This window comes from Mya arenaria, chromosome 5, assembly GCF_026914265.1.
Source record: "Mya arenaria isolate MELC-2E11 chromosome 5, ASM2691426v1".
Lineage (NCBI taxonomy): Eukaryota > Metazoa > Mollusca > Bivalvia > Myida > Myidae > Mya > Mya arenaria.
In genome coordinates this window covers 31,228,997-31,241,802 of record NC_069126.1, presented here as the reverse complement: position 1 = coordinate 31,241,802, position 12,806 = coordinate 31,228,997, and the positions used below count along the sequence as shown (strand labels likewise).

At 31.8% G+C, this 12,806-nt stretch overlaps 1 protein-coding gene across 1 annotated transcript in view; it reads left to right on the top strand.

Annotated features, from left to right (window-relative positions):
- LOC128234840 (homeobox protein Hox-D4-like) overlaps positions 1 to 12,806 on the top strand; it is a 44,439-nt gene that overhangs the window by 22,040 nt on the left and 9,593 nt on the right. Inside the window, exon 4 of the mRNA XM_052949379.1 lies at positions 8,882 to 8,932. Coding sequence (XP_052805339.1) covers positions 8,882 to 8,932 — 51 coding nt within the window. The remainder of the gene's footprint in view (positions 1 to 8,881; positions 8,933 to 12,806) is intronic.

The window sequence follows — 12,806 nt, the reverse complement described above, 5'->3', positions numbered from 1 at the left end:
AGAGGCACAAAAAGAATAACAATCAAATTAAGATAGCCATACAGTTAAACAAACATAGAACTATACACATGTCTAGTATTTCTAATAATAACATTATGGAGCCTGCAAGTCTCAGTGACCAAAATTGAAGAGAAACAAAATATTTAAACCACGATAAACTGGCATGGGTGTGATCGCATAGTATACAGGTTATATTTTATATCATTCGTAATCATAAGAATAAGATACTCAATTGAGGTCGCTGCGCAAAATAAAGGGATAGTACATATATGCCACAAACACATTACGATAAAGTACCAGCAACTCCAGCAACTGGGTTAAATCTGTCTTAATGCCGGTCAGCGAAACTAATAAGGTTCAACCGGGTTGAATGTCTAACTCAATAATTAATAACGCATCATTTAAATATTGTAAATAACGAAAAGAAAAATCTAAGCACAGTCAAAATTAACCGAAAGAAAAGAAAGTCCTTTAGCAAAAACATGGTGAAAATATTGATAAAATATCTATGAGAAACGTCCAGCTATTCCAATAAAGAAGCGCGCACTGCTTCTAACACACGGAGCCAAAACTTGCAGAATCCCCGAGGGACAGGTCATGTAACCCTGACACTTAGATGCGCTGCTTGATTGCCTGTCGAAACGAAATTAATAAACTTAATTCTATATTAAAACATCAAAAACTCACCGGTCACCATGGTAACCCTGTTCTAAGCAACATCTGCAAAAACCGTTCATTTAAAAGTTTATTATTTCAATGTAAGCCATTTATAGTGATTGCTGAAGTGGTGATATATGTGTAATAAATGTAGGTTAAACCAAAACCGCTAAGATGGCATAAATCACTTTCAGGCATTCGTGTGTCATATTTTGACACTATGCCCTAATTTCTAGATTAAGGACAACACACAAACTACATAAGGTGTATGCGAATGTAATGTTAATTCCGAATTCAAAATGTAAATATAACTTAGCTCACCCTAGATGAACGTTTTCACTAAAGTAAAAGCAAAATTTACAGATTTACATGAACCAATTTGTCTTTTGAAAAGAGTTATAGCGCCTTGGTATTATTTATTTACATAATACTCCGTAACGATGACTTCCAAAGAAAAAGGAAAAAAACACAACAACATGAAGAAGAAATAAATACTCCAAACGATGCAAAATCTGAAGAAATGTAAAATGATAAAAAAGTTATTGGTAATCTTAATTGGCACTACATGTGTTAACAAATTTACATATAAATGAACATGTACACAAAGACTGAAAACCCGCCCTTTTCATGAACTACCGACTCCAAATTAGTTTGTGACTATTTTGTTTCGCTTCTTCTTCAGAAAGCATGGCTATCATAAATATTGTGTTATATATACTTTTAATAAGAGTTATGGTTCTGGTGGAAACATCTGTTAATAAATCTAGTAAAGCAATAATATGTGTGTTCTTTGAACTGTGGAAAGCATTTGATATGGTTTCAAAATATGCATACACAAACTAAAGGAGCCGAAGTCAAAAACCAACTAAGATCTAATTTAAATTTAACAGTAGAATCAGAGTGTTTTGATTGGATTGTAAAAATAACTGGCCAATAGTCTAATTGGAATCAGGGAGCCGTGTCTAAGGACAAAGATGATAATTATATTGAATATAGCCTCGGTCCCCAGTTTTAGAATCACAACAGGATCAAGCTCAGTACGCTATTTCTGTCTGGGTCCATTTTGTGTAACGTTTTCATGTTCAAGGTTTAGAAATCTTTTAACACGATTATCACAATCAACTATAATTTTTTACTTTGTTAAATCAAGATATTAATCAGGCTACCGTAAATTAAATCTGAGTAAATAACTATTGCTTGCAAGTAATTACAATGTCATTAAAGAAATTTAAATAAAGACAATGTCGAACGAAAGTAAGATCGGTTGACGCCAGACAATAATGTAGACTTACGCCCAGGGAATAAAATGGTTGAGAAAATCAATTACATTAAATAAAGCATTTAATCATCTACTGTCATATAGTACATTACGAAGTGACAATTTTGATCTATAAGGTGACGGAAATCTTCAAATGATTTTTGAAGACAGATTATTTTTCAATTGTTGATGTCCATTGATGTTTACCGCCTATTCATGGTTTATATCTAACCTATATTAATGGAGAATAGAGCCGTTTATTGTATCATATGCCTTTTTCCAATCAATATATAATTATCTTAAAAAATCAGAGCTTATGTTTTCGTTTTAACATTATTCCAAAACATTTAGGAACATCTACCAAACAGGAAAAACGGGTCGTAACCGATTCCACATATACTTAAACAGTTTATCCAAAGGTTTGATGTGATAGTTTATGGCAAGGCAACTTTCTTGCGCAGATTGTTCACCTCCACGTGTTTCCTTAATTCATTCGTACACCGATTTTCTGTTTTGGAATCATCTATTTTACTTAACAAAGTTATCTTGTTTCTGAATTTAGAAAAAGACTTTCCGAGGTAAACGAAACAATAATAAGAGCTCATTTGTAACTCGAACATTCTTTAGTAATGATGCATTTATAAAAATATAATGAAGGCAACCTTTCTCGTTTATTATTATGATTATTAAGAATTTGACATCATAATAGGCTGTTGTTTGTAAATTGACATCGAGGGATAAATACAACTGTTTGTAAAGGACACTTAAACATACTTGCAGATATTGAATTATCGAAACCTTTTCAATTCACTATGCGATGTTTAACATGCAATCCAGTGCAAAATTAATTAAACCAAATAATTGGTCAATGATGAAAACACAACAATAATAACAGAGCACCACGACTACGAGAAAGAATCATCAAAGTTAAAAAATGCAATTACATACCTTTGTACGAATATGTTTCATATTTCAATACCATTTTAGCATAATGGTATAACGCTTTCATCTATCATCGGTGGACTGTCGTATATTTTGTGAACCGGAAGACGTTTCCATTGGTCAGAAGTACAGTCATATGGTGTACCATCTCTGTCAACTTCAAATACACCTTTCCTGAAACTTAAAGTTTTCATTGAAAAGGGCCAATTTGAATTAAAAAAAGAACCTTTTCAAAACTATCATTTGTATGCTTTTAAGTCATTTATACAAATAATATCTAGACATTATACTCTTTCAACTGACATCCAAAATATGATGAATATCATCAGCATTATTATCATCAGAAAACTATGGGTTGCTGAAATGAATTTGGTGCAGCATTCAGTCTTAAAGGAAGTCGTTCACAATTGTTATGAACAGAAATCGAACCAAAAATATTTCTAGAGTTCTTTTGTTGATAATCATTAGACACATTGAGATTATTTTGCTGATAAATGAAGGCAAACTATCAGAAATTGATTTATTTTAGGTTTGGGTTTACACTATTATGTTCAAATGAGTGTATGCTGTTGTTTGTTTATGAAAGTAAAATTATCGAATTCCAAAAAAGGTTGAAGTGATCTATGCCAACATAAAATATGTGCACAAATCCCTTAAATGTATAGTTAATTCACTTGTTTTCTATATCTAAACGATTTGTCAGAAGTGTTGTAGTTTGATAGAACTATTTGATCTGTTCATGATCTTTAAGTAAGAAATCATGATGGTTAAGAAGGTTGGGGCGTCGTGGTTTCATCTGCTCCATGTTCATTGTCTAAAAAATACTTAAAGTGGACACAAGTTATGGTTCCTGCCTTAAAAACAGGCTCGAGAATGATTGATATAATCTTTAAGATGTCTTCACAATCGATTGGAAATATATTGATTGATTGAAGAGAGTAAGGATCCATGTAAGCGGTACTTAAATCATTCGAAACCACGAGAATCGATAGTAACCAAACTCATCTCAACGATTCTGAAACGTTACAATTTAGCACAATAAATCAGAACCATTTTAAACCTTTCTGAATAGATAACTTTGTTCAATCCAAGACATAACATATACTATGATACTGTGACTATAATAAATATACTTTGTTGTGTCAACGAACTCTTGCCATTATAAATAGTCCCAATGTCTGGATACTGATTTCCATTACATTATGCTATCGACAAGTCAAGTATGAAAAACAATACACATATGTTGTTTTCATTTCTTGTTGGTTCAAAACAGTGTAGCTCCTAATTGATTATTGCTATAAAATACAAAGTTTCATTCAACATATTTATTATAATTAAAACAGAGTTTGGTTTCAATTATACCTACGAATGTCACTCTAAACAACACTTAACAGTTCACACAGAAAGCTAAACCGTTTATCAACAGATACTGAGACTGAGGTTACCGCTTTCAAACGGTCACCAACACTTAAAGGTTTTCGACTAGCACAATTAAAAACCGTTATCAACGTACTCTGGGGTTACCACTGTGAAACCGTCACCAACACTCAAAGGTTTTCAACAAGTACATGAAATAAACCGTTGTACACTGGGGTTACCACTTTGAAACGGTCACAAACACTCAAAGGTGTTCGACTAGTACAGCTATAAACCGTTTATCGACATACACTGGGGTTACCACTGTGAAACCGTCACCAACACTCAAAGGTTTTCAACAAGTGCATGAAATAAACCGTTGTACACTGGGGTTACCACTTTGAAACGGTCACCAACACGCAAAGGTTTTCCACAAGTACATGAAATAAACCGTTGTACACTGGGGTTACCACTTTGAAACGGTCACCAACACTCAAAGGTGTTCGACTAGTACAGCTATAAACCGTTTATCAACATGCACTGGGGTTACCACTTTGAAACGGTCACCAACACCCAAAGGTATTAGACAAGTACAGCTATAAACGGTTTACCACGTACACTGAGGTTACCACTTTAAACGGTCACCAACACTCAAAGGTGTTCGACAAGTACAGCTGCTATAAACCGTTTATCAACACATACTGGTGTAACTGCGTTGAAAGGGACGTATAATTCGACAAGTTTGATAGCTTATCATTGGCACTATACATTCGTTGTTGAAATATTTTTTTATTATTTCAATTGCTCTTAAATTGAAATTACTTGTATTATCTTTGTTATGTTTATAGTCTATCGAGCTATATCATATAGTTGTTTGTATTTAAAACGCATAAATTATGGTGACTTATAGACCCATCGGTCGAGTGCAAATGTATGCACGTATGTTGTTATTATTGTATTTATATTTCACATGTCATCTTAATTATTAATTATCTTACTTCATTATTTTACGTTGTTGTAATTTCGAGAAATATTTGTTTTCCTGTTTTGCTGCAAATGATCCTTTGTATGTTCAACAAGGAGTGGTATTCAGTTTGCAACTTGAGTTAATCTTAGAGTCATACATCACGGACTTCATTCACTCTATTGGTCAGTTATTAATAACAAGTAATCTGATTAGCTACATCGTTCTTAGATTCATTTAAGACAAATACAATACCAGCCAAGGTAACATAAGGGTTTTCTACATTATTATTTTTCGAGTATATTTTTTAAACGGATCTATTTTAATACAAAAGATATCTCACTTTAATTTGTTCTTAAAGATCCATATAGGAATTCTGTATGGCAGATAAAAGTAGGAAAAATCCGACAATAATATACTCGCACAACCAACTCGAACCCTAGTGAAAAATTCCAGCGTTTTACGAGAAAACCATCCACAAATTACTTGATAAAAACATTTTTTAAACATAATGAGTAATTTCCCAAATTAAAAGCACATTATATCGTAGCAGTAGGAGTAAAAAATTCATTAAATCAAGTATTATTCACCTAAGCTCTTGAATTTATAGCTACATGTTGAAACTAATTTCGCTGAAGATTATAAATAACGTATCAAATAAACCGAACTCAAAAAGTAAAGCAAAGAAAAATGAGCTTTGTAAGGCAGAATCCGAGAACATAGTTTTTTGCTATTCCGGCGCCATTTCAGCTATAAATCATTTTTATGGCGCATATCGCTATACGAAATATACCGGTATATGTGAAGTTTGACATTTTTATTACCTTAAGCACTATATATACTGTCAGGAACGATATAAAAATCTTGATTCTCTTTCTTTCCGAAATTAGTTAATATTAAATATGTAGTATTAAATTTGAATAAAAAGTCAGACTGATAAATAATCAGACATTATGGAAATGAATTTCTCATAGATTGTTAAAGAAAACTTCAAACACATTACAATCATTAATGTTCGCATTTGTATCAGCACGCATGCGCAGTAAATGCAACTTAATGGTTTCTTAACCGTTCTGTAGATATTGAATTATTTTATGGGGAAATGGATGCATTAATAATGATGTATGTGCATTTTTCTAATTACATATGCGTATTGATTTTAATGCAACTTGAGATGAAGATTCAAATATCACATCAAAGGTCGTTATGTAACTTATACAATTAAAGATAAAGTAATGATTTCGCAGTGAAAGGGAATACAATGGGTTTACGTTCAAATGGATTCTTTTGTTTGTGCTGATACTTTAACGTGAGATGGTTCGAAAAAGGTCAGAAAGTTGGAAAAAGGATACTAGTAAAATCAGAAAAAGTTGATGCAAAGAAAGTATTATATGTTATAGTACTTTTGATGATTTCGTATCATTTTGTTTCATCATATTGCCGACTTTTGAACTTAATACGCTAACGGCAACCTCTATCGATTAACCCCTCCGTGCAATAATAGCGTTAGCATAGGTTAGTTCAGCAATTATTTAACTTATGATTGTTAAATGTAAAAGCTTCAATACATATTTTTCATTGTCTAGTTTGGCGCTAAAAATGCATTAATAATATAAAAGAACAACTTTAACTCAATAAAATATGTTGGGAATAGCACAGGCATGAGTAAAAATAAAATGAATAGATATGTATTATATGCTTTCGGATGTTTTTTTTAGATAATTGATTAAGATCAGTGAAACAAAATTGTATTCCATTTTATAAATATTGGTTGTTTTCACTGTTTATATAAATTCCATATTCAATCGTTAGCGCTCACAGAACTGGGGCACAATGTTAACGGCTTCATTTTCGAAATGACGTCACATCCGCATACAAATATGGCGTGTTTTTTTTTTTGAAACCTTATACTTATAGTACCGTAAAAATATTTGTTTGAAATACATTTAACGTGGTGAAGACCAAACGTAAATATTTCACTCGTGGATACGCCGCACGTGAACTAAAACATTTGGTGCTGACCCGTTGAAATACATTGTTATCCTACACTGAAACAAACAATTATTGTCTATATAATAATAATAATAATAATAATAATAATAATAATAATAATAATAATAATAATAATGATAATAATGATGATGATCATAATAATGATAATAATAATGATAATGATCATAATAATGATAATAATAATGATAATCATAATAATGATAATAATGATGATGATCATAATAATGATAATAATAATAATAATACTAATTGTCGTTTTGTGTTCACACTTGTTCGTTCCGATACATGCTTAGAAACATATTTGAAACCTTTAAAAAGCTACTAGATATATTTCTAGTTATGAGGTCAAAGGTAATTTTGTAGGTCAGGGGTAGCATGAACATAAACAAAACTGAATAAAGTGCATTGCAAACCTCCAATAAAACGCGTCCAGAACAGGCCTGTTATTTCTGTATAAAAGAAGTAGGATGAATCACACTCCTGCAGATGCTCAAGTCCAATCAAAGAGAGTAGCTGTTTTGAACGTTTTGGCTGATTAATATGTTTCTAACGTAAGTTTAAGGACATCAAACGGGTCCATTTATATTCCTATCATATTAAGAGCGGATCAATAGTTCCTCGTGTGATTTTATCAAATGGCTTGTCAAAACGAGTGTATTGTGAGGCGTGGTAAAATAAATGATATCCACTCCATGTTAAAAAGATAACACTTGTAAATAACCTTTAAAAAACGAGCTCCTATCACGCAGATAACCACAAGTTTCTGTAGATTTGTAAACGACATTTTTGTCTTAAACATATCATGAGAACGTTATTTATAACTTTAACAATGTTTTTTTTCATATTCTATTTAATTTTAAAAAAATCATTTCACCATGATACTCCTGTATAAAGTATATATCAAACAATTTGAAAGTTTAGTTATTGTTCAAAATATTTCTTTCAAAATAGGCCTTCATTGTTTTAATAGTTTAGAATAACAAATTCGGTATTTTTTTATAGACATCTTATCATAGGATTTCCTAAATGCACATAATTTATATATAAATTATATCGAAACCAAATCCCTTTTGTACTGTGGGCGCGAACTTAGTGTTCGAACTGCTTGTGTATATTTTATGATCCCTTAAACCCGAATGCTGTATATATAAGTAGATTCAGGGCACAGTTCAACGTAATCATACTTCTAACACATTGTTAAAAACATATTGGGTTCATAAATCCAAGACCATGTCCATTAAGACTAATGATGCCATTGCGTGTTTGTGATACTCAATGGTATTAAATATTATCGATTATTTGAAAAACAATACAACATAACCTAGCGTAAAAACAGTTTCGTTCGTCTCAAAATAACCATGTTCAATTGGAAATAAAGAATAAAATAAAATTCATGACATTTTTTGCTCATAATGTAGGCCAACTATACTGACTGTAAAACAAAGCTGGGTAGAGAATGCTGAACAATTATTTTGTGTTTCAATTGTAGCCATAGCGACTCTGGTGTATATTTCGAGAATTTACTCGTCCAACACGATCACCATTAAGGAAAGCTCGACTCAGTTGCTCACAGCCAGATAGCCATATTAGCAATTTTATGTAAAGTTTATTTTTATATAGTATGCTGGGTAGCGTCCCCTGTTTGCATGTTCTGTTACTGTAGAAATTTATGTTATGTTGTTTTTATGCAGGCAAAAAAGCTGAACAGTTCACTACAACACGAGGAATGGACAATGACGAGGGTAAATAATTTTATTTTTTGTTGGAATAAGTTGTTGTACACCGCTATATCCACTTTCCATTGATCATATTGTCCATTCAATCGGAGCACATCGGCAATCTCCACCATACGAAGAACATTTGATGTATGCCGGTGAATTAGTAAAAGTAGTTCGTAAAATTTATCATAATAATATTAATAGAATGTAGTGTTCTAACGTGTAAGTTTTATTTCTAACCTTAAATTTCCAGTGAAGTGTTGCATAAATAATTAAGATACTTAGATGTCCTTAGACTAAACTGCTAAATTGAATTTACAACGCGAAGTACTTGCAGAGTAGTCAAATGTAAAACCGAAGGAAAATGGCCGCGGTGCTGCGATTGATTGTCAATTCTGTGAGAGATAGCGGAAGTTATTTCCCTTGCTTCCAAAGCTGGCTGCGATAAAAGAGGCTTTAAGGAATCCGACCCATTATTACGTTAGTTCTCCGAATTTTCCATTAATTAAAACTGTTAATTTTCGATGCCTTGTGACCTCATATCATTTTGTGATATGATTTGAAATATTTTTTGCTTTCTACTTACTTATGAATAAAAGCCTTTCGAATGATGCCAAAATAATATGGGGCCACCAGTAATCCAAATTGACATATTTGTTTATTATATTTCAAGTGACCTGCCCATGTCAAATTCTCATGTAACTATCATCGGCAATTTCTTACTGCCAAACACTGACAGTACGGTTCTGACCAGTTGACACGATACTGTCACAAAGCACCCACGTCTTAAAATATACAAGTTTGGTTTCCCAAGTCTTTATTAAAATGTGATTTAAGTCCGTAACGTCCGGTGTTTGCAACTTTCGCTAACTTTTTCAATACCATTTATTTTTCACCAAAAGTGTCTTTGTTACATTTTTAGACTTCTATCAATTGTTAAAGAAATAGTTACAGAATAAATTGATTAAACTTGAAAGTTGTGTAATTTCGAAAGGACTATATATGCAATTGTGGTCAGTATAATGGAACAATTATTACATGTCTGCCAGTGTGACAGTACATATTGTCAACATTCGGGTAAAAACTGTTACCCTCGGCTTCGCCTCTAGTTGCTGTATTTCCCTCATGTTGATACTATGTACTGTCACACTGAAAGCCATGCAATATTTATATACTATCTAATTCCGAAATAGACTCCCCTGACGCCTGACCCTTGAGACCAGTTAAGCAGTGTACAAGAACAAATTATATTGCAAGATGCATCAATCCACTACTTTTATTCTTTGATGTTTGCATGTATGCACAGGGCATGGCTAGTCTGTGACAAAAAACAACATCATTAGAATAAAGGAAATTAAATCATTAAAACATATATAAGTATTTTCAAGAATGGATTGATATTAGGTAATTCTTTCAAGTTATTTTATTAAGTGCTTAAAAATATATACACAATAATTATAAACGTTGTTACACACAAAAAAAAATGTTGTTGTTTTTCAACAGATTCCTACGCTTGTCACAGACTATGTTTGCTTACTTCCGGTGTCTTCTTCCGGCATCACATACATAAACATATTAACAAATTTGATAATATTTATGATAACTGATAAATGGATGAAATAAATTCTAATGACTCATTTATATTGTTTAACTTCTACCATGCAGGGAACGAAATATAATATATAGCTTGTCCAATTTGGAACAAACAATGATTTGAAATAAAAACTTAAACACGAAAGAAACACAATGAAAATACTTATTCGTAAAAACAGTGATACCGGAAACCAATTATTTATTCATTATATGTATGAAAAACAGTTTGAATATTTAATTACAAGTGGACATGTACATTACACAGCATGACTAATAGCTGCCATATTTTTGCATGTGACATTAGTAGGATTTATCTTTGGATTTTTGTCCGTATTTTAATGCTAAAACGGCAAACAGTTTGTTTTTTCTAACCTGTGTTATTGCATGTTCTTCTTTTATCTTACATCTGTATTGTTGAAAATCATTTTCATTACTACAAAAATAACAACAAAAAACTACTTCTTCTACTACTACTACTACCACCACCACCACCACCACCACCACCACTACCACTATCAATACTACTACTACTACTACTACTACTATTACTACTACTACTACTACTACTACTACTGCTGCTACTACTACCACCACCACCACCACCACCACCACCACCATTACTACCACTTCTACTACAACAACAACAACTATCACCACCACCACCACCACTACCACTATCAATACTACTACTACTACTACTACTACTATTACTACTACTACTACTACTACTACTACTGCTGCTACTACTACCACCACCACCACCACCACCACCACCACCACCATTACTACCACTTCTACTACAACAACAACAACTATCACCACTACTACTACTACTACCAGCACCACCACCACCACCACCACTACCACTATTACTACCACCACCACCACCACCACCATTACTACCACTTCTACTACAACAACAACAACTATCACCAACACCACCACCACCACCACCACCACCACTATCACTACCACTACCACTACCACTACTACTACTACAACTTCTACTACTACTACTACTACTACTAATACCAAAACCACTATTACTACTTCTACTACCTCTATTGTTGCTGCTGTTGCTGATATTCCTACTACAAGCTGTACTATGTTTTAATAGTAATGATACTAAAACTAATAATAACAATAACAATCATTTTATTTTTAATATTATTAATATTGATAATAATGATATTATTAAGGTAATCAATTTAAAACGTTTAATGAATTTCCATGTCATAAATAGTTGATACTAATATTGATTTTGATAGTGATAAAATTAATACTGTTAGTTTATTATTCAGTTTTATTGTAAATGTTTATACTATTGCTAGTTTATTATAATCATCATAGTATATTAAATAATAGTTATAATGAGTATAGAAAATAATAATTATTTCTTGTTTTTCTTGATTTCTTGGTTTCTTTCTTGATTTCTTTCTTGGTGGATTTATTTATTGATTTATTTATTGATTTAATTATTGAATTTTTTTTTTTATTTATTTATTTATTTATTTATTTATTTATTTATTTATTTATTTATTTATTATTCATTTTGTTATTATTATTATTATTATTATTATTATTATTATTATTATTATTATTTTTATTTTTATTTTTATTCTTATTCTTCTTCTTCTTCTTCTTATTATTATTATTATTATTATTTGTTTAAATAATACAGCTCTGATTCCGAAAAAAGTATTTACCTAGGAAATCAATATTATCTTATTGACATTCTTGTTACAAGAAATGTGATCGGAAAACATCGTAAACATTTTAACAAATCGCGTGTGAAGCATCTTTAAATAAAGCGAGGACAAAACGTTGCCTGTTAAATGTTATAAAAAGTATGAGGTAGGAACATGCGATAGACATTTAGTTCATTTTCTGTTTATATATATATTGTTTTTAATACGCAACTTAGGATTGCACGAAAGCGTTTGAATTACAACGAAAGTAAAGATTTGTTATCATCCATAGGTCATACTTTTACGTTCTAAATAATGCCCGTTGGCTTGACAAACGTACAGTCACCTTTCATGGAGCTAAATCATTGTACGGCGATGTTGTGCAAACTCTTTTACCTTGACCAATACTCAAAAAACCTTTATGATATTCAAAAGAAACTTGGTACTGATGTTGCCAGAGGCAATAACGCTTACACAGCAAGATTAACACTCTGACTTTGATAGTTTTGTGTTATGCCATTGCATCATCGCTCTTGTTATAAGATGAATGTCACATCGAAATCATATTGACATCTCACTTACCTTGTAATGTATCTTCTATCTTGGGCGTCGCAATA